The sequence below is a fragment of the Chlorocebus sabaeus genome, chromosome 19 (genome assembly GCF_047675955.1).
Source record: "Chlorocebus sabaeus isolate Y175 chromosome 19, mChlSab1.0.hap1, whole genome shotgun sequence".
Taxonomy (NCBI): Eukaryota; Metazoa; Chordata; class Mammalia; order Primates; family Cercopithecidae; genus Chlorocebus; species Chlorocebus sabaeus.
In genome coordinates, this window is record NC_132922.1 from 19,112,033 (window position 1) to 19,133,854 (window position 21,822).

Here is a 21,822-nt window from a genome sequence, read left to right on the forward strand (position 1 = left end):
CCCTGTCTCACTAAATAAATAAATAAAATAATATAATCAGAACCTCACAAAGAGAAGATAAAGTGAATACGCTAAGTCATTGGTCCCCGACATTTTTGGAGTCAGGGCCCTGTTTCATGGAGGACAGTTTTTCCACGGATCTGGCGGGGTAGATGCTTTCAGGATGATTCAAGTGCATTGCATTTATTGTGCACTTTGTTTCTATTATTTCATTGTAATATATAATGAAATAATTATACAATTTCCCATAATGTAGAATCAGTGGGAGGCTGAGCTTGTTTTCCTGCAACTAGGTGGTCCCCTCTGGGGTTGATGGAGACCGTGACAGATCATCAGGCATTAGTTTCTCATAAGGAGCTCGCAACCTAGATGCCTCACATGTGCAGTTCACAATAGGGTCCACACTCCTGTGAGAATATAATGCTGCTCTTTATCTGACAGGAGGCAGAGCTCAGGCAGTAATGCAAGCATGCGGAGCACCTGTACATGCAGATGAAGCTTTGCTCACTTGGCTGCCGCTCACCTCCTGCTGTGTAGCCCAATTTCTAACAGACCAAGGATGGGTACTGGTCCATGGCCCAGGGTTGGGGACCTCTGCATTAAATTATATGAACATTTTGTTACTGTGATAAAACATCACATTTGACTCTTAGCTTCTTGGCAGCCTGGACAGAAAAGGAAGCACAGATCTTTCTTATGAAAAAGGACATTTGTCCCAGTTTATCACCCTGCTTCCTGCTGCTACAGATTTCCTCTGTGGCTCAAAGGCTTGACTATCCAGTGTAGATTAAAGGGCGTTCCTCCGAAGATGAGAAATGTTGTTTTGTACATAAATCTCACCCTGTTCTTGCCTTACTAGGGATGCAGTTTAGTGGCCCCCTTACCCCACCCTCAAGATCTTTTTAGTGGGGCTCCAGTGTTGCTATATTCTGTCTTTAGTATATTTTCACCCACATCTTACCACAGAATTTACTGTCTGTTGAACTACACTTTCACTTAACCACTGAACTGACCTTTTAAACAGGAGAACCAGAGTTATTTTCTGCTTGGAAATCTGCATTATCAAAATTACCTGGCTGCTCTCCACCTAAAAAGCTGGTCCACATTGGACATAGATAAGATGAACTCTCCTGAGTAACGTTTGCAGCTAAATTACTCTGTGACACTTTTCTTCATCTTCTAATATCATGCTTATTTAATGACTTAAATTGGTAAAATATTTGATATTTTTTCCTCCTGCAAACCCATGGATAAGGGTTTCAGTTTGGTATAGGGGAACTTGAAATCAACAGCTCTACTAAGAGTTTTTAGCAGCAATGGCCTAGTTCATTCTGTCCCCCAGGAACCTTCCAGGGTATTCCTGTGTTGCACATGAGGAAGCAAGCTCAGCTGTCCAAAGTCACAGCCAGTCATAGCAAGCCAGAGAAGAAGGTTCTATGGAGACAGGCCTGTGAAGATGTTGAGTCCTGAGAGCGTGAGCAATATATGCCATCACCATGGATTTGATTTAAATAGACCCACATGCTCTTCTGTAGTGTGACCAGCATTTCAGCTTGCTCTACCAAGGTCAGGCATCTGCTACTTTATCTTTGCTATGGAATTAAGAACTGAACGATGCCAGCTGGCTGGGCGCAGTGGATCCCAGCACTTTGGGAGGCCGAGGCAGGCAGATCATGAGGTCAGAAGATCGAGACCATCTTCGCTAACACAGTGAAACCTCATCTCTACTTAAAAAAAAAAAAAAAATTAGCTAGGCGTGGTGGCAGGCGCCCATAGTCCCAGCTACTCGGGAGGCTGAGGCGAGATAATGGTATAAACCTGGCAGGCGGAGATCGCGCCACTGCACTCCAGCCTGGGGCGACAGAGCAAGACTCCGTCTCAAAAAAAAAAAAGACCTGAATGATGCCTCTTAGAAATCAGGCTTGTCTCCAGGGCTCCAGCTGCCAAAATCTTCACTCTGCCCCAGATTTAAGTTTTCTTTCTTTTTTGTTTTTTTCTTTCTGTCACCTATATGTAATAGATGATTGTAAGCTATAGGCACAATCATATGTCTGCTGCCTCTCAATTAGGTAAAATGGCAACAGATTGAACATTTTAAAAGGACTTCTGTAATAACCAGAAGGAGCCTTTAATTGGTAGGATGCACTTTTGCCTATCATTTCTTATTTCTTGATTGCTGTAGGGCAGACACATGAGAAGTGGGCATGGGGGAGCAGTGGTGGGAGTATTTGAGTTGAGTGGCCATCTCACAGGGGAGATCTTCTCCATCAGGCATTCTTGCTGGTTCCTCGCCCTTTCTGCTGTCCTGACTTGCCTCTTTCAACATAATTTTCTGTTAATTTTACAAAACTGAGGTCACCAAGTTTATTTGTTTTACCTTGTTTTTCAGAGAGTTCCCTGTAACGGGGCTTGTTTGGGAAGTTTATGTGTAAGAAAGGTGAAATGATATCAGGAACAATGGCAATATTAGTTCCTACTCATTATTGTGAGACTTCATTCCCACAGTAGTGATTTCCACGAAGACTTATTTAGGAGGGTCACCAGAAATTGGAAGAGCATTGAGGAAATACATTTTGAGGAAGAGGTGAAAGTAGTCAAGGAGGGAAAATCTACCTTATATAATTTGGAGAACTAGATGTTTATTTTTATTTTATTTATTTTGAGATGAGTTCTCACTCTGTCACCCAGGCTGCAGTGCAGTGGCACGATCTTTGGCTCACTGCAACCTTCGCCTCCAGGGTTCAAGTGATTCTCCTGCCTCATCCTCCCAGGTAGCTGGGATTACAGGTGCCTGCCACCATGCACGGCTGATTTTTTTGTATTTTTAGTAGAGACAAGGTTTCACCATGTTGACCAGGCTGGTCTTAAACTCCTGATCTCAAGTGATCTGCCCGCCTGTGCCCCCGAAAGTGCTAGGATTACAGGCGTGAGCCACCACGCCCAGCTGTGTACTTACAAATTCTTGAATCAGGCAGCACCATCTGCTGTAACAGGGAAAGTGGGCTAGTTTCACAATGATAAATATTGTGTGTGGAATCAGGATTTTGAGGCTGCCTTTTGTAAATGATTGGTAACTGAAAACCTGTGGCTGCAGTATATATTTGTTAATCTAGTATTTGCTGACTCCAAACATGTTAAAATGCTGTGTCTAGCCTGGTTATTCCATTTTAACTATTCTCAGGTTCAGTAAAATAAAAAAACAGAGCAATGGAAAGGCACCTTTTATATGGCAGGCACTGTCCCACATGACATCTTACATGCATTATTTAGTGTAATCCTCAGTGTAGCACTGAGGTAATTGTACTTTCCCCACCTTCTACAATAGAAGAAACCAAGACTTAGAGTTAAGTATCACAGAGCTGCAGGGCACAGTGACTCACACCCATACATAACTAACCCTGTTTCTACAAAAAATACAAAAATTAGCCGGACACAGTGGCGTGTGCCTGTAGTCCCAGCTTCTTGGGAGGCTGAGGTGAGAGGATCGCTTGAGCCCAGGAGTTGGAGGCTGCAGTGAGCCATGATGGTACCACTACACTCCAGCCTAGGCAACAAAGCGAGACACTGTCTCAAAAAAAAAAAGGTATCACAGAGCCATGATTGAAGCTGAGCTGGTCTGGCTTCACAGTCAGGGCTCTTTCTCATAGTAATTGCTGCTCTCAGGACCTATTGAGAAATGGATAGGGAAGCCCTAGAAACTCAGTATTAATAGCATTTGTTTATTTGACCTAATTGTATTTGTTCATTAATTTTATGAACATTCATTAAGTGCTCTTGTGCTTTTATATACTAGGCATTATGCTGAACCATAAGAAAGAGAACAAAACAAGATCCTTACCCTCACAGAGTTTATATTCTAGTAAGAATTAGATTTTAGATTTTTTGTTTTTTTTTTTTTTTTTTGGAACAAGGTCGCTTACTCTGTTACCCAGGCTGGAGTGCAGCAGTGCGTTCACAGCTCGTTGTAGCCTTGCCCTCCTGGGCTCAAGCATCCTCCTGCCTCAGCCTCCCAAGTAGTTGGGACTAAAGGCACTCACCACTATGCTCAGCTGATTTTTTTTTTCTTTTACATTTTTTGTACAGACAGAGTCTCCCTGTGTTGCCCAGGCTGGTTCAAACTTCTAGGCTCAAGCATTCCTCCTGCCTCAGCCTCCCAAAGTGCTGGGATCACTGTTGTGAGGTACTGCACCTAACCAGGAATTAGATTTGTTTTGTTTTGTTTTTTGGTTTTTGAGACAGAGTCTTGCACTGTCACCTAGGCTGGAGTATAGTGGCATGATCTTGCTCACTGCAACCTCCGCCTCCTGGGTTCAAGCGATTCCGCTGCTTCAGCTTCCCCAGTAGCTGGGATTACAGGCATATGCCACCATGCCCAGCTAATTTTTGTATTTTCAGTAGACACGGGTTTTTGTTATGTTGACCAGGCTAGTCTTGAACTCCTAACCTCAAGCGATCCACCCACCTCAGCCTCCCAAAATGCTGGGATTACAGGCATGAGCCACCACGCCTGGCGGATCTTTAAATAGATTTGCATTTTGCTTTTTCTGTTTAATACGGGTGTCCTGTTTTTTATATATATATAAAATCGTGTGTATATATACCCATACATATACGCATGTGTATAGTGTGCTAGTCAGGGTTCTCTTAGAGGAACAAAACCAATAGATCACCTGAGGTCGAGAGTTTGAGACCAGCCTGGCCAACATGGTAAAACCCTGTCTCTAGTAAAAATTAAAAAAAAATTATCTGGGCGGGCCGGGCCTTGTGGCTCGTGCCTGTAATCCCAGCACTTTGGGAGACCGAGGCAGGCGGATCACCTGAGGTCAGGAGTTCGAGACCAGCCTGGCCAACATGGCAAAACCTCATCTCTACTTAAAGTACAAAAATTAACCAGGCATGGTGGCGGGCACCTGTAATCCCAGCTACTCAGGAGGCTGAGGCAGGAGAATTGCTTGAACCCAGGAGGAGGAGGTTGCAGCGAGCTAATATCGTTCCACTGTACTCCAGCCTGGGTGACAAGAGCGAGACTCCATCTCAAAAAGAAAAAAATTAGCTGGGTGTGGTTGCAGGCACCTAGAATCCCAGCTACTCAGGAGACTGAGGCAGGAAAACCGCTTGAGCTGGGAGGCGGAGTTTGCAGTGAGCTGAGATTGCACTGCTGTACTCCAACATGGGCAACAGAGCAAGACTCTATCTGAAAAAAATAAATAAGTAGATAAATAAATAAAGTTTTATGTGTAGTTGTTTTTTCCAAGGACTAATTTTATCTATGACATCTAGTTTCAAGTAATGAAAAAATGGTCATCTAGTAAAATAAGCTGTTACTGTGAGTCTGCTTTATTACTGTTTTAAAATGAAAGCCTCTTAAGACTGAATGAGAGTACAACACAGGGACATGTTTCTGTGTTGTATTCAGTTGTCCAGCATTGATTTGTGAACTCTGTATAACTTTCAGCAAGAGGCATTTGTTGAAAATTACCTGTTTCTGCCAGATATAATTTTGGCCCTCTGTTATATTTTCAGAGAAGAACAAAAATGATATAGCATGCTAACTTTCCAGTTTTCTTTTCGAGTTGGGTCTTCTTGTTGCCCTTGGTAGCATAGCATAATAAAATGCATGAAGGTAGACCAAATGATTTTTAATTACTGCATACTAATTTGGATTTATTTCTCTTATTCAGAAGGAAATGTACAGATTACAGCTGAAACTCTGCTAAAATCCACTGAAGTACAAGGTATGAAGGTCAATGGGACTAAGACGGATAATAATGAAGGACCCAAAAATGGCAATGTGAGTAAAGATCTCTCAGCTGGATGCAGCGAATTCCCAGAAGTAGACAAAATCATGAACAGTGATGAGGTTTCAGAAACCAGCACATTAGTTACCCCAGAACCTTTAACCTTTGTGGACCCTGTATTAACAGAAGCAACTCCTAAAGAAAAAGAATGTGAAGAATTAAAAAGTTGTCCTTGGTCGTCATTACCAGGAAGCAGTGCCATTTCTAATGTGGACAATGGGAAGGAAGAGCTGTGTAAACTAAACCTTGTCTGTGAAGCAGATGACAATCACCAAAAGATTCATGGCCACCATAATGAACAACCCAGTTCTACACATGATAGTCCCACAGCCACAAGCCCCTTGAAAGAAAATTCTGGAGTTTCATGTTTCACATCAGACTTGTCTGGTCCAGAGTCCAGAACAATATCTTTAGAAAACTGTGGTTTTGAAGGTGGTGGTTTGCTAAAAAGATCTGCTGAAAAGACAGACAATTGTTATTTTTATAGGGGGGACGATCAAGGGAAGAACTTGGCTTCTAGAGAAGAAAATGAAGAACAGCTTTTGATTCCTAGGAGTGAGAGAGGTGGACCTTTTCTTATTAATGCCAGGGAACCAGAAAAGGAGATTAGTGGTGGTGGTTCTGGTGAAAAAGAGCCTGTTGTTTCCCCAAAGGAAAACATCCACAATGACTGTTGCATTCAAGACAGTCTCCATACAGGGAGCTCTAGTTCATTAATGCCCAATTCTTTTACTGAAGCCACAGAAGTAATGTTAAATAAAAGTGATTTGAAAATTACTTTACACATTCAAGGTAACTTGACAAACCTTGAGGACCATAAAGAAACTTCTACTAATATGAGCCATCCAGGTGGACACTCTGAAGAAAGCGGTTTTTCCTCCTTGATGCAGATTGAAGAGGCAGAACAGACAACCCCCATAGAGTCCAGTATATTAAGTAAATCTTTTTACACTGAAGACTGTAACTCCTTAGTCAGCATCCAGAGAAATCTGGAAAGCAACACCCAGTTAAATGAAGCATCATGTAATGATTTTCTGTTTGAAAGAAAATCCATTGTGAATTTAATGCCAGAGGATCAGATAAGTCCTGTAAGTGAGGTATTAAAACCCAAGAAAGGTACTGCGCTGTTGCCACCATCCCCAGAATTTCATCACAGACCTGAATCAGAAAAAGTTATACAGACCTCACATGATGATATTCCACTTTTAGATGAACAGAGCATAGCCTGTGAGATGAATGAACTTTCTTGTACCAATGAACTGGTTGTAAACAAAGTAGAAAGTGAATGTGTTTTAAATCAGCAAGTGTCCCTTAACTCTCAAGACCATGCAAAGTTGCCAACTGACTCTCTACTTCATTTAAACAAAGAGATGCCTTTAGCAACAGGCAGATATGCCCATCAGAGCCATCATCCTCCATTAGAGGGTGGAGCAGATGTCATTGCTGATATACAAACCATTCCCGTTGAGACAAAAGTGAAAGACATCTCTCCACCAGGTAACCAAACCTGTGGTGCCTCTTCAAACAGTCCCACCTTAAACATCAAACCAGGAAGCCTAGAGAGAAAAAAAGAAATGGGTGATTCAGGAACAAAAGCTCTACATTCCAGGCTTCGCTCAAATAAGAGAGAAGCAGCTGGCTTTCCTCAAGTGGTCTCTGTCATAGAATGTCACAGTGTTCAATCTCAGGATATCTCTAACTGTCATTGTGTAAGAAAAAATGCATCCGAAGAAAACATGTGTTCTGCTTGTGCTGCTTTCAAGTCCAGCAAAATTAGCCTGCAAGTTGATAATTCTTTGATAACAAAATATGAAAATGCATTTCAGCACCGTGCTCACCGATGCCAAGGAACAGGACACTCTGTGGAAAAAAGCAGCTGTAAAGTGAGTTATACATCAGGGGAAAGGGAACTTGATGGGAGAGAAATGAATGGCAGCCTTCCAGGAGATAAGATCAAAAACAAAATGACAGCATGCTTGTTAAATAGTGGAATTTCAAACAAAATCATTCACACCTCCAGTAACATCAAACTCAGTGAGGAAGGGCTGGAAGGAAAGGAGCAGGATGTATCCAAAGAAACTGTATTTTGTAAGTATAACATCTCTGATCATGCTATACAAGAACTAAACCAGACTACTGTAAACATTCCAAGTCCTGAAAAAGTGTTGGACCAGTCTCCTACTGTTATGTTTTCCAGTTTAAAAAACGTAAAAGCAGTTGAAACACTCGATCAGAAGGCAGATGAAGTTCTTGATTGTCAGAGTAACCGAAACAGACCAGATGAATGCAAAAGTGAAGGTCAGTCAGCCAAGGAGAAGCTAGGTAGTGACCACAGAGAGACTGTCACCGAGCCTCACGGGGAGGTAAACCACAACCAAAAGGATCTGCTGGTCAGCTCAGGCAGTAATAACTCACTACCTTGTGGTAGTCCAAAGAAAGGCAATTTGAAAGGAGCCTTTGTCCAGATGTCTGGTTGTGATGAGTCCACAGAAAGTGTGGTAGACATCGTCTACACGGACTGTAGTAATAAGCTTACAGAAGGTGTGCTGGATGTGAAGGCATCTAATCCACTGGATTGTGGTGCAAGGCAAGAGAAACTGGCATTCCAAGAGGACTCAAGGAGTACCTTGTCTCAGAGAGAACTGGATGCTGCACATACAGGAACAACTGGCCAGGACTCAGATTTCCCAGTTACTGCTGCTTCTACAGTGGACTTTCTCAAAATAAAATCATGTGAAGAAAACGTATGCAAATCTTTAAAAGACTGTGAAATGGAAAAGTGTTCAGACTCTTGTGCCCATGAGATGGAGTCTGTTGCAGATCATGAACCAAATAAAAGAATATTGGGCAGAGTAAATACGTCTTTAAGCAATACCCATTATGGACAGCAACATAAAGGAACATCTCTCAGAGAAACACAAGAAATGACTGAAGGATCAAGACTAGAACTAAACTCTGAGTTTGGCAAAGAAAGTACCTTTGGAATTTCCTCAAAAGAGTTGACGTCTTGCCATGATGTAAGCTCTATTTCCCTAAGAAGCCTGAAGTCAATTGAAATAATGCCTTCTCAAAAAAATTCAGAAACTAATATTAACAGTGAAGAAAATGACCTGAAAAATCTTTGTAAACCAAATGATGGTGAAATGCTTTGTGAAAATGTAAAGGACTGCACAGTCCTTCCTGAGATGAAGGAAAGAGTATCAAGAGATAGGAGTAATTCTAGTGACAGAGACAGCATATGTACCTGTGTGGAAAAGAATGCTTGTAAAGCTTGCCACCCTCACGAGAATTTCTCTGACAGGCATTTGCCTTTGACAGTGAAAACAGAAATTAAAGTGAAAGAAGAAACCGAAGAGCATCAGAGGGGACTACTGGGTGACTTAACTGTTGGGGAGCAATCTGAGGAGATGGTTACCAGAGAAGCTGGCAGTGGCGATCATGTGAGCAACATCTCTCAGACCCATGTTATATGCCAGAGGATACTTAATCATGCTGAAAAACAGCAGAGCCCTGAGGTTTTGGACTATATGTTGCAGAAAGAAGAGGAATATATACATCAACAAAAGGCACATACAGTATCGGAACAATGCATATCATCTAGTCTGTTTTTAGATGATGCACAAAATAAGAACCAAGCCAAGGTTGGCAAAGATAAGTCCACCATGATGAATGAAATCACCCTAGCAAAGCTGGCCAAGGACAACTTTGTGGCACAGACTCAGAAGTTAGAAGACCAGAAGGAGGAAAGCTTACATCATCCATTAAAGAAGGACATTGAGTCATGCACGAGTCCTTGCCTTCTTGGTGCCCCTCGGAAAGCAGAGGACCCCTCCTCTGCTGGGTGTGATCAAATACATGGTGCCTTTGCGAAGAAAGGAATGCTTCCCTTAAAGAAGCAGCCCCATCGAACTTGTAAGAAAGTTTCCTATCAGGAGCAAACCATTGTGGGGAGAAAAACAGGTAAAATCAGAAGTTCTGCCTTTTTAAAGAGTTCCTCCAATGCCGTCCCCACAAAAGCGCACAGACTTCTCAGTTTGTGCACTCTGTCTGCACCTACACGATTAGAACCTGAAACAGCAGCTACCAAGAGCTTGATTAGTCACATACCAAAGCAGACAGCTACACCGTGTCATCCCTTGAGGAGCCTGAATTTTAGGAAGACTACCAAAGAATCAGCCTTACTAAACAAGCTGTCCATCCTTGCCTCCAAACTGGCCCCAGCCATGAAGACTCAGAAACTAAGATACCGACGGAGTTCCTCTGAACTTCTTCCAATGGCTAAAAGCTACAAGCGCCTCAGATACAAAAGGCTCCTGGATGGATTTTCATCCAACACAGAACAGCTGAATCCTTATTTGGCAGCTAGTGGATGGGATAAGAGGCCTAACAGTAAGCCCGTGGCACTTTATTCTCTCGAATCCATCAAGATGACCTTCATAGATTTGAGCAACAAGATGCCGTCCCTGCTGTTTGGTTCTGAAATCTTCCCAGTATCCTTTCATGTAAAATCATCCAGCTCAGATTGCACGACTGAGTCCTCAAGGACTTTTCCTGAGCACTGTGCTCCAGCAAGGCTTGCCTTAGGAGAGGCCCTCCAGTGCCCGTCTCAACCTCCCAAGTGGACCTTTTCTTTCTTCCTGTCCCACGGTTGCCCTGGGATGGCCACATTCAGGGAAGACACTGGCCTCCATAGTCAGACCCACACTCAGGCTCCTCCCCAGCCTCCAGCTTCTCTCCAAGACTATGGAGGCACTGCCATAGTCCAGACCAGAGCAGACTGCTCTGTCCTTGGCCTTCACACACTTCTAGCACTTTGTTCCCCAGGATGTTACCGAATCTGGACAAAAAAACGGAGCTTCTCCAGCCACATGCCTACCATGCAGAGGCTCTTCATGACCCAGTTTACACAGGGCTTGAAAGGGTTACGGTCTCCAGCCTCCATAGCGGACAAGGTCTTCTGTTCTCTGCCCTACTCGGTGGGCAGAGTCCTATCCATTTGGAGCCAGCATGGGCCTTCTGCCTGCTCCTTCGAAATCTCTTCTCTTCATTCCACTCACTGCAAGCGGCAACCAAGTCTGGGTACCACAAGCAGGTAAAATCTGTCCGCTATTCTTTACAAATGTCCCATATTTGCTTCCTGTCACTGGGGAGATGAGAGGGGAACTGCGGAAAGTGCAAGGCTATTTAGAGTCCTCTTGGGACTGCATTTTCTATTTACCTTGCCAAATATCTGCCGAGAAAATCCAACAGTAATTCTTAAGCATAGGACCCCCCCATGCCCTGCTCCATTTTCTTGTAGAACCTACTTCTGTATTTCACACCATTCTTTTTTCTGTCCATTTCATTCCTCAAACCATCAAGTCTGTTGAATCTTCTTTTTTTTTTTTAATGAGACAGAGATTCACTCTTGTCACCCAGGATGGAGTGCAATGGTGCAATCTAGGCTCCCTGCAACCTCCGCCTCCCAGGTTCAAGTGATTCTCCTCCCTCAGCCTACTGAGTAGCTGGGATTACAGACATGTACCACTACACCCAGCTAAGTTTTTGTATTTTTTAGTAGAGACGGGGTTTTTCCATGTGGGTCAGGGTGGTCTCGAACTCTTGACCTCAGGTGATCCGCCCGCCTCAGCCTCCCAAAGTGCTGGAATTTTATGCATGAGCCACCCTTGCTTTTTTTTTTTTTTTTTTGAGACAGAGTTTCATTCTTGTCACCCAGGCTGGAATACAGTGGCGCAATCTTGGCTCACCACTACCTCTGATTACATGCATGAGCCACTGCAACCAGCCTGCTTTTTTTTCTTTGAGATGGAGTTTGACTCTGTCGCCCTGGCTGGAGTGCTGTGGCGTGATCTCGGCTCACTGCAAGCTCTGCCTCCCGGGTTCACGCCATTCTCCTGCCTCAGCCTCCCGAGTAGCTGGTAGTACAGGCACCCGCCACCATGCCTGGCTATATATTTATTTTTTCTTTTTGAGACAGAGTCTCATTCTTGTCACCCAGGCTGGAATGCAGTGGTGCAATCTTGGCTCACTGTGACCTCTGCCTCCCAGGTTCAAGTGATTCTCCTGCCTTAGCCTCCTGAGTAGCTGGGATTACAGGTGCCTGCCACCACGCCCAGCTAATTTTTGTATTTTTATTAGAGACGGGGTTTCACCATGTTGGCCAGGCTGGTCTCGAACTCCTGACATCTGGTGATCCTCTCACCTTGGCCTCCCAAAGTGCTGAGATTACAGGCGCTAGCCACCACGCCCAACTGAATCTTTTCTACTCTTGCATCCACCTTGCAGAAAACAAACACCCATTACAAGTGAAAGACTATAAATAGTAACACATAATCGCTTGTAACATTATCTCCTTCACAAAGCATTAAACAGCCAGCACCTAACTCTGTTTGATGTATAGAGGACGCAGAATAAATATATTTTTAGTTAATGAATAAATTACATAGGTATCACCAGATCTGGTTTATGAACCCCTGCCTTTCTTTTGGCAATGTAGAGGCTTCAAAAATTGGCATTTACCTACTTCAGTTTTAGGATTTATAGAACTTAAAGCGAACTGGGAAGGAGTTCGTGTGGTGTGATCATTGAGAATAGTTGGAAATAGTTTCATCAATATCATCGTACCTTCCAATTGAAAATAGAGAAAAAAAAGAGAAGAAAAAGTCTAAACTACTCAGCTTAAAAATCCCTGGCCGGGTGTGGTGGCTCATATCTGTAATCCCAGCACTTTGGGAGGCTGAGGCGGGCGGATCACGAGGTCAGGAGAACAAGACCATCCTGGCTAACACAGTGAAACCCTGTCTCTATTAAAAATACAAAAAATTAGACGGGCGTGGCAACAGGCACCTGTTGTCCCAGCTACTTGGGAGGCTGAGGCAGGAGAATGGCGTGAACCCTGGAGGCAGAGATTGCAGTGCGCCGAGATCACACCATTACACTCCAGCCTGAGCGACAGAACGAGACTCTGTCTCAAAAAAAAAAAAAAAAGAATCCCTAAAAAGCTGCTATAGACATGATAGATAAATCCTCCTCTTTGTAATTATTTAAGTAAACAAAATATTTTTTAATTTGCCCTTACTATTCATTGCTATAGTTGAAAGATTAGACATCAAAAAGCCTTAATATTCCAAATAACTTAGGAGGGCCTTGTTCATTGTGTGTCTCTAACGTAGAATCGTTGTGTGTCAATAAAGTGGGCTGGTTCAGGCGGGATGCAGTGGTTCATGCCTGTAAGCACTTTGGGAGGCCAAGGCAGGTGGATCTCTTTAGTCCAAGAGTTTGAGACCAGCCTGGGAAACATGGCAAAACTTTGTCTCTGCAAAAAAATACAAAAATACAAAAATTAGTCAGGCATAGTGGCGTTTGCCTGTAGTCCCAGCTACTCAGAGGCTGAGTCAGGAGGATCCCTTGAACCCAGGAGGCGGGGGTTGCAGTGAGCCGAGATCACGCCACTGCACTCTAGCCTGGGCAACAGAGCAGGATTCCGTCTCAAAAAAAAAAAAAAAATGGGCCAGGCGTGTGGTGGCTCATGCCTATAATCCCAGTACTTTGGGAGGCCAAGGTGAGCGGATCAGCTGAGGTCAGAAGTTCGAGACTAGCCTGACCAACATGGAGAAACCCCGTCTCTACTAAAAGTACAAAATTAGCCGAGCGTGGTGGTGGATGCCTGAAATCCCAGCTACTCTGGAGGTTGAGGCAGGAGAATCGCTTTAACCTGGGAGGTGGAGGTTGTGCTGAGCCAAGATCACAGCATTGCCCTCCAGCCTGGGCAACAAGAGCGAAACTCTGTCTCAAAAAATAAAAAAATAAATCCTATCTCTATTAAAAGTACAAAAATTAGCCAAATGTAGTGGTGCATGCCCATAATCCCTGCTACTCAGAGGCCGAGGCACAAGAATCAGCAGAGGTTGCAGTGAGCGGAGATCTTGCCACTATATTCCAGCCTGGACGGCAAAGTGAGACTGTGTCTCAAAAAGCAAATTTCAACAACAAAGCTGCTGGTGGCCAGGTGAGGTGGCTTATGCCTATATTCCCAGCACTTTGGGAGGCTGAGGTGGACGAATCAGCTGAGGTCAGGAGTTCAAGATCAGGCTAGCCAACATGGTGAAACCTTGCCTCTACTAAAAATATGAAAATTATCCGGATGTGGTGGTTCATGCCTGTAATCCCAGCTACTCAGGAGGCTGAGGCAGGAGAATGGCTTGAACCTGGGAAGCAGAAGTTACGGTTAGCCAAGATTGCACGACTGCACTCCAGCCTGGGCAACAGAGTGAGACTCTGTCTCAAAAATAAATAAATAAATAAATAAACAACAAAGCTGCTGGTTCATATTGTGTAGTTCCCTGAGCATCTTAACAGAAAACTGAATAAATAGGAGTGTCAGAAAAAAAACCCGGAACATGAACATTACTGACTAAAATTAAAAGATGAATTGCTGTTACAAGTACATGTCCTACAGTTTTTTGTTGTTGTTGTTGTTGTTTTCCTGAGATGGAAGTTCGCTCTTGTTGCCAGGCTGGAGTGCAGTGGCGCAATCTTGGCTCACCACAACCTCTGCCTCCGAGGTTCAAGTGATTCTCCCGCACCAGCCTCCCAAGTAGCTGGAATTGCAGGCCACCACGTCCACCTAATTTTGTATTTACGGGGTTTCTCCATGTTGGTCAGGCTGATCTTGAACTCCTGACCTCAGGTTATCTGCCCGCCCAGCCTCCCAAAGTGCTGGGATTACAGGCATGAGCCACCATGCCTGGCCTTTATAGTTATTTTTTAAAGTTCACTTATTATGCCGAGGCACGGTGGCTCATGCCTGTGATCTCAGCACTTTGGGAGGCCGAGGCAGGCGGATCACAAGGTCAGGAAATCGAGACCATCCTGGCTAACATGGTGAAACCCTGTCTCTACCAAAAAAAATACAAAAAAATTAGCCCAGCGTGGTGGCAGGCGCCTGTAGTCCCAGCTACTCAGGAGGCTGAGGCAGGAGAATGGCGTCAACCTGGGAGGCGGAGCTTGCAGTGAGCCGAGATGGCGCCACTGCACTCCAGCCTGGGCGACGGAGCGAGACTCCATCTCAAAAAAAAAAAAAGTTCACTTATCATAAGACAACCATGAAAATACATTAGAGTGACTCACGTTGTTTTAAATGCTAGTGTACTGCTTTTATTGTCTACTTTGTTGATATGCCTCTAAAATCTCATAATTGCTCTGCTATGTATTTTTCTTTTCTTTGTTTCTTTTTTCTTTTTTTTTTTGAGACAGAGTTTCACTCTTGTCTCCTAGGCTTTAAATTGTGTTACTTCTGGCCAGGTGCAAAGGCTCACATCTGTCATGCCAGCACTTTGGGAGGCTGAGTCAGGTGGAACATGAGATCAGGAGATTGAGACCATCCTGGCTAACATGGTGAAACCCCGTCTCTACTAAAAATACAAAAATTAGCCAGGCGTGGTGGCACACACCAATAGTCCCATCTACTCAGGAGACTGAGGCAGGAGAATCACTTGAACCCAGGAAGTAGAGGTTGCAGTGAGCCGAGATCACGCCACTGCACTCCAGCCTGGGCGACAGAGCAAGACTCCATCTCCAAGAAATGCTACTTTCTCCAAACTATGTTTGTTCCTGAGGTTAGGATAGATGGTAGTTACTCTTTTCTCCCTGTGGAGGTGTAACCCTTTTGCCCCTTCTTGTCTGCCAGCGCTCTTCCTTTCCCACCTGATGTTTCTGTTTCCTGGTGTTGAAAATTTTCTCTGTTTCCCTCCCTATTTCTAGCTTTTTATTTTATTTTACTTTATTTTATTTAAATTCAAATGGAAGGTGGAGGGGTTGGTATTTGTGCGTACTTCTCATTGGCTCTAAAAATGCCTTAACACCATGTACCTGGACTTAGAGTTTAGAAGTTTAGCTGTTTTGGCCGGGCGCGGTGGCTCAAGCCTGTAATCTAGCACTTTGGGAGGCCGAGACGGGCAGATCACGAGGTCAGGAGATCGAGACCATCCCGGCTAACATGGTGAAACCCCGTCTCTACTAAAAAATACAAAAAACTAGCCGGGCGAGGTGGCGGGCGCCTGTAGTCCCAGCTACTCGGGAGGCTGAGGCAGGAGAATGGCGTAAACCCGGGAGGCGGAGCTTGCAGTGAGCTGAGATCTGGCCACTGCACTCCAGCCTGGGCAACAGAGCGAGACTCCGTCTCAAAAAAAAAAAAAAAAAGAAGTTTGCTGTTTTTCTTTTCTTTCTTTCTTTTTTTTTCTGAGGCAGAGTTTCACTCTTGCAGGGTGAAACTCTTGTCTCCCAGGCTGAAGTACAGTGGTGCGATCCCAGCTCACTGCAACCTCTGCCTCCTGGGTTTAAGTGATTTTCCTGCCTCAGCCTCCTGAATAGTTGGGATTACAGGCATGCACCATCACACCCAGCTAATTTTGTATTCTTTGTAGAGACAGTGTTTCACCAGATTGGCCAGGCTGGTCTCAAACTCTTGACCTCAGGCGATCTACCCACCTCAGCCTCCCAGAGTACTGGAATTACAGGTTTGAGTCACTGTGCCTGGCCAGAATTTTGCTGTTTTTCTAAACAAGCTTAGAAATGGTTTCTAGCGGGCCGAGCACAGTGGCTCATGCCTATAATGTCAACACTTTGGGACACTGAGGTAAGCAGATCACAAGGTCAGGAGTTGGAGACCAGCCTGACCAATATGGTGAAACCCCGTGTCTACGAAAAATACAAAAATTAGTCCGGTGTCGTGGCGAGTGCCTGTAGTCCCAGCTATTCGAGAGGCTGAAGCAGGAGAATCCCTTGAACCCGCGAGGTGGAGGTTGCAGTGAGTTGAGATCATGCCACTGCACTCCAGCTTGGGTGTCAAAGTGAGACTCCATCTCAAAAAAAAAAAGTTACAAAGAAATTAACTTTTAACTTTTAATAGGTTTTTTTGTCATTGTTTTTGTTTTTCGTGAGATGGAGTCTTGCTCTGTCTTCCATATTGGAGTGCAGTGGTGTGATCCCGGCTCACTGCAACCTCTGCCTCCCGAGTTCAAGCAATTCTCCTGCCTCACCCTCCCAGGTAGCTGGGATTACAGGCACGTGCCATCATGCCCAGCTAGTTTTTGTATTTTTGTAGAGACGGGGTTTCATCATGTTGGCCAGGCTGGTCTTGAACTCCTGACCTCATGTGATCCACCTGCCTCGGCCTCTCCACAGTGCTGGGATTACAGGCGTGAGCCACCACGGCTGGCCACTAGTTTTCTTCTATATAGCTATGTTGTTTAGTTTGGTTTTTGAGACACAGTCTCCCTCTGTCGCCCAGGTTGGAATGCAGTGGTATAATCTCAGCTTACTACAATCTCTACCTTCCGCATTCAAGCGATTCTCCTGCCTCAGCCTCCTGAGTAGCGAGGATTACAGGCACCCACCACACACAGCTAATTTTTGTACTTTTAGTAGAGATGGGGTTTTGCCATGTTGGCCAGGCTGGTCTTAAACTCCTTGCCTCAAGTGATCTGCCCACCTCAGCCTCCCAAAATGCTGGGATTAGAAGTGTGAGCCACTGTGCCCGGCTGTGTAGCTATGTTTTATGTGTAACTTGGCTTTAAAGAAAATAATTAGGATGGGTGCAGTGGCTTGTGCTTGTAATCCCAGCACTTTGGGAGGCCGAGGCGGGCAGATCACAAAGTCAGGAGTTCGAGACCAGCCTGGCCAATATGGTGAAAACCCATCTCTACTAAAAATACAAAAATTACCCGGGCATGTTGGCACACTCCTATAGTCCCAGCTACTTGGGAGGCTGAGGCAGAAGAATCTCTTGAACCCGGGAGGAAGAGCTTGCAGTGAGCCAGAATTGCACCATTGCACTCCAGCCTGGGCAACAGAGCGAGACTCAGTCTCAAAAAAATGAAAAAGAAAATAATTGGTTTCTCTCTAATATTTTGTAAGGTTATAGAAACTGGCAGATTTTAATAGAGTCAGTACACAACTGAGTGGTATAATATATTCTTTAAATTTTTATTTATTTATTTTTATTTAGAGATGGGGTCTTGCCCTGTCACTCAGGCTGAAGTGCAGTGGTGCAGTCTTGGATTACTTCGGTCTTGACCTTCTGGGCTCAAGTAGTCTTCTCACCCCAGCCTCCTGAGTAGCTGGTACCACAGGTGCACTCCACCACCCCTGGGTAATTTTTGTATTTTTTGTGGAGACAAGGTCTCGCCATGTTGCTCAAGCTGGTCTTGAACTCCTAGGCTGAAGCGATCTGCCCACCTCAGCCACCTTGCCCAGCCACTGTTCTTTATTTCTGTCTCCACTTTCTTTCCATTTAAGTTAGAAAGTAATCTTCCTGTCAATCTGCCTCCATTCCATTGATGCGCACATAAATGTAACTCTCCTGGTTGGGAAGCTTTCCTCTCTCTGGGTAGCATTTCTTGTCTTCTTGGGGCTATCATGTGCTAATACCCACAATAACGTCAAAACCTTTTCTATTATCCCACTGCCCTTACCTGTTGCTTTTGTACTTTTGCTTTACTTTAGCCACACCATGTTACCATATGTGCCTCTTCCAGGCATGGAAGCTACATATAACACCAGCGGCAGTCAAACAAGGTGAGCACATGAGACTCAGTGCGTGTGCACGTGTGTGTGTGTAAGAGAGTGCATGCATAGGTGGCATGGATCATCTGTGGCATGACTTTGATCTCTTGTCCTTGTAAACCTGATCTATGTCTCTCAGATAAACATCTCTGAGATTGAAATCTGTTCTATTACAAGCAGCAACTAGGAATTTGTAATCAATACCATTTGTTAAAAAAAAAAAAAATGAAAATCACTAACCAGCTTATTGTACCAGAAGTCACCTCTCAAGCTACTTCATGTTTTATAGCCAACTTCAGTCCCTGGACAGGGTTGATCTCATCTGAGCGCTGTTCATATGTGCGGTTTACCAGATATCTTCCTCACCCAAAAATTCTGTTCCTTTTTACATTTTTCCTTATAAAACTCCATAGCAATAAAATGGATTACACATTCTTGTAATTTTTTTACATACGTGGTACAGGCTATGTCTGGAAGTGACTAGAAAGCAAGTTGACTGAATATATCATTCCTGGAAAGAAAGAAAAAGTATTGAGGCCTAGATGTTAAGAAGTTGAGGCTGGGTGTGGTGGCTCATGCCTGTAATCCCAGCACTTTGGGAGACCAGGGCAGGCGGATCACCTAAGGTCAGGAGATCGAGACCATCCTGACCAACATGGAGAAACTCTGTCTCTACTAAAAGTACAGAATTAGCTAGGAGTGATGGCGCATGCCTGTAATGTCAGCTACTTGCGGGTGCTGAGGCAGGAGAATTGCTTGAACCTGGGAGGCAGAGGCTGCATTGAGCCAAGATTGCACCATTGCATTCCAGCCTGGGCAACAAGAGCGAAGCTCCGCCTCAAAAAAAAAAAAAAAGAAGAAGTTGAATGTGCTGGAAGTAGAAAAGGAACCCCTGTCATATATTTCTTCTCTTTCTCTTCATGGTGCTAGGCTGGAGCCTCCATTCCCTGCCTTGGTACCAAAGTCTTGCTTGGTAGCAGAATCAGCTGTCAGCAAGCTCCTGCTTTCAGCCTCTGAGTTCCAGGTTCCTGGATTGGATGAGCTGGATGGTGTGAAAGCAGCATGCCCCTGCCCACAGAGCAGCCCTCCAGAACAGAAAGAGGTAAGTGTAAAGTGCTGGTGGGGTCAGGTGATGGTGGCCATTGTCAACTCACATCACATGGTAACTACAGACTGGCCTCTGAGTATCTTTACATACCACCTTTAGTGTCAGCCAAGTCCTGGAGAGTGCTAAGCCAGGAGTTTTTCTCTTCGCCAATAAAGGACACAGTGGACTTTTCAATCTGCACTGTTTTCCAGATACTTTTTTCTTGCCAACAGCATGTAACTGTTTAGAGAATTGGACCAAAGAGCTGCTTTGTGCATTCAAAGAGATGAGTGGATGGTGATGATGTTCAATTTTGCAACGTCTGTTGTCTTCGATACTTGCAAACTTTCATGTTGACAGTTCAGTATCTGAACTGAATGTACAATTCTTGTTTTGATGATATGAAGGGAGTAGTTGCTTAAAACACAGCAGGGACCAGGCACAGTGGCTCACGCCTGTAATCTCAGCACTTTGGGAGGCTGAGGTGGGTGGATCGCTTGAGTCCAGGAGTTCAATAGAAGCCTGGGCAACCCGGCAAAACCGTGTCTCTACAAAAAAATACAAAAATTAGCTGACCGTGGTGGTGCACACTTGCAGTCCCAGTTACTTGGGAGGCTGAGGAGGGAGAATTGCTTGAGCCCAGGAGGTGGAGGTTGCAGCAATGAGCCCCGATTGCATCACTGCACTCCAGCCTAAGTGACAGAGTGAAATCCCATCTTAAAAAAAAAAAAAAAAAAAAAAAGGCCAGGCCTGGTGGCTCAAGCCTGTAATCCCCCCAGCACTTTGGGAGGCCGAGACAGGCGGATCACGAGGTCAGGAGATCGAGACCATCCTGGCTAACCCGGTGAAACCCTGTCTCTACTAAAAAATACAAAAACAAAATAGCGGGCTGGGTGCGGGGGCTCAAGCCTGTAATCCCAGCACTTTGGGAGGCCGAGCTGGGCGGATCACGAGGTCAGGAGATCGAGACCATCCTGGCTAACACGGTGAAACCCCGTCTCTACTAAAAAATACAGAAAAAAAAATTGCCGGGCGAGGTGGTGGGCACCTGTAGTCCCAGCTACTCGGGAGGCTGAGGCAGGAGAATGGCGTGAACCCGGGAGGCGGAGCTTGCAGTGAGCTGAGATCCGGCCACTGCACTCCAGCCTGGGCGACAGAGCCAGACTCCGTCTCAAAAAAAAAAAAAAAAAAAAAGGCCAGGCACGGTGGCTCATGCCTGTGATCCCAACACTTTGGGAGGCTGAGGTGGGCGGATCACCTGGGGTCAGGAGTTCGGGACCAACCTGGCCAGCATGGTGAAAGCCCATCTCTACTAAAATTACAAAAATTAGCCAAATATGGTGGCACATGGCTGTAATCCCAGCTACTCATGAGGCTGAGGCAGTAGAATCACTTGAACCCAGGAGGTAGAGGTTGTAGTGAGCCTGGATTGTGTCACTGCACTCCAGCCTGGGCGACAGAGTGAGACTCTGTCTCAAAAAATAAATAAGGCCAGATGTGGTGGCTCACATCTGTAATTCTAGCACTTTGGGAGGCCGAGGTGGGCAGATCACCTGAGGTTGGGAGTTTGAGACCAGCCTGACCAACATGGAGAAACCCTGTCTCTACGAAAAATAAAAAATTAGCTGGGCACGGTGGTGCATGCCTGTAATTCCAGCTACTCAGGAGGCTGAGGCAGAAGAATCACTTGAACCCAGGAATCAGAGGTTGCGGTGAACCAAGACCATGCCATTGCACTTCAGCCTGGCAACAAGAGCAAAACTCTTGTCTTAAAAAATAAATAATAAAATTAAAAACCAGCAGGAATAGGAGTGGGAGCTTTGTCATAAACTACTTACTAGAATCATCTCTAAAGTGAGGTAGCAGTGTCTTTAAGTGCCAAGACAAGGGACTTTATATTTTAAAACGTCTTACAATATGCCAGGGGTGATGGCATGCACCTATAGTCCTGGCTACCACAGAGGCTGAGGCAAAAGGATCACTTGAGCCCAGGAGTTCCTGAGCAGCCTGAGCAATATAGCAAGACCCCATCTAAAAGTAAACATTGCCAGTTACGGTGGCATATACGTGTAAACCCAGTGCTTTGGGAGGCCAAGGCAGGATGATCATTTGAGTTCAGGAGTTCAAGGCTGCAGTGAGCTATGATTGCACCACTGGGCCACAGAGTGAGACCTTGTCTCAAAAAATACATAAATTAATAAAATGTCTTACAACGTGACCATCTTTCTTCTTAATCCTTAAAAATAGGCTGAGCCAGAGAAGAGGCCAAAGAAAGTCTCACAGATTCGCATCCGGAAAACCATTCCTAGACCAGATCCTAATCTTACCCCCATGGGCCTTCCTCGACCCAAAAGGTGAGCTCCTTCTCTATTA

The 21,822-nt window shown here is 44.8% G+C and overlaps 1 protein-coding gene across 7 annotated transcripts in view; it reads left to right on the plus strand.

Moving 5' to 3' along the window:
- PRR14L (proline rich 14 like) overlaps window positions 1-21,822 on the plus strand; it is a 69,691-nt gene that overhangs the window by 25,742 nt on the left and 22,127 nt on the right. For 6 of the 7 annotated variants that reach the window (XM_007975521.3, XM_007975518.3, XM_007975516.3 and 3 more), the window contains 4 exons: window positions 5,682-10,890; window positions 18,303-18,374; window positions 19,293-19,464; window positions 21,697-21,803. In XM_007975521.3, the coding sequence (XP_007973712.3) occupies window positions 5,682-10,890; window positions 18,303-18,374; window positions 19,293-19,464; window positions 21,697-21,803 (5,560 nt within the window). The remainder of the gene's footprint in view (window positions 1-5,681; window positions 10,891-18,302; window positions 18,375-19,292; window positions 19,465-21,696; window positions 21,804-21,822) is intronic. The other variant, XM_073006788.1, reaches the window with a different exon arrangement.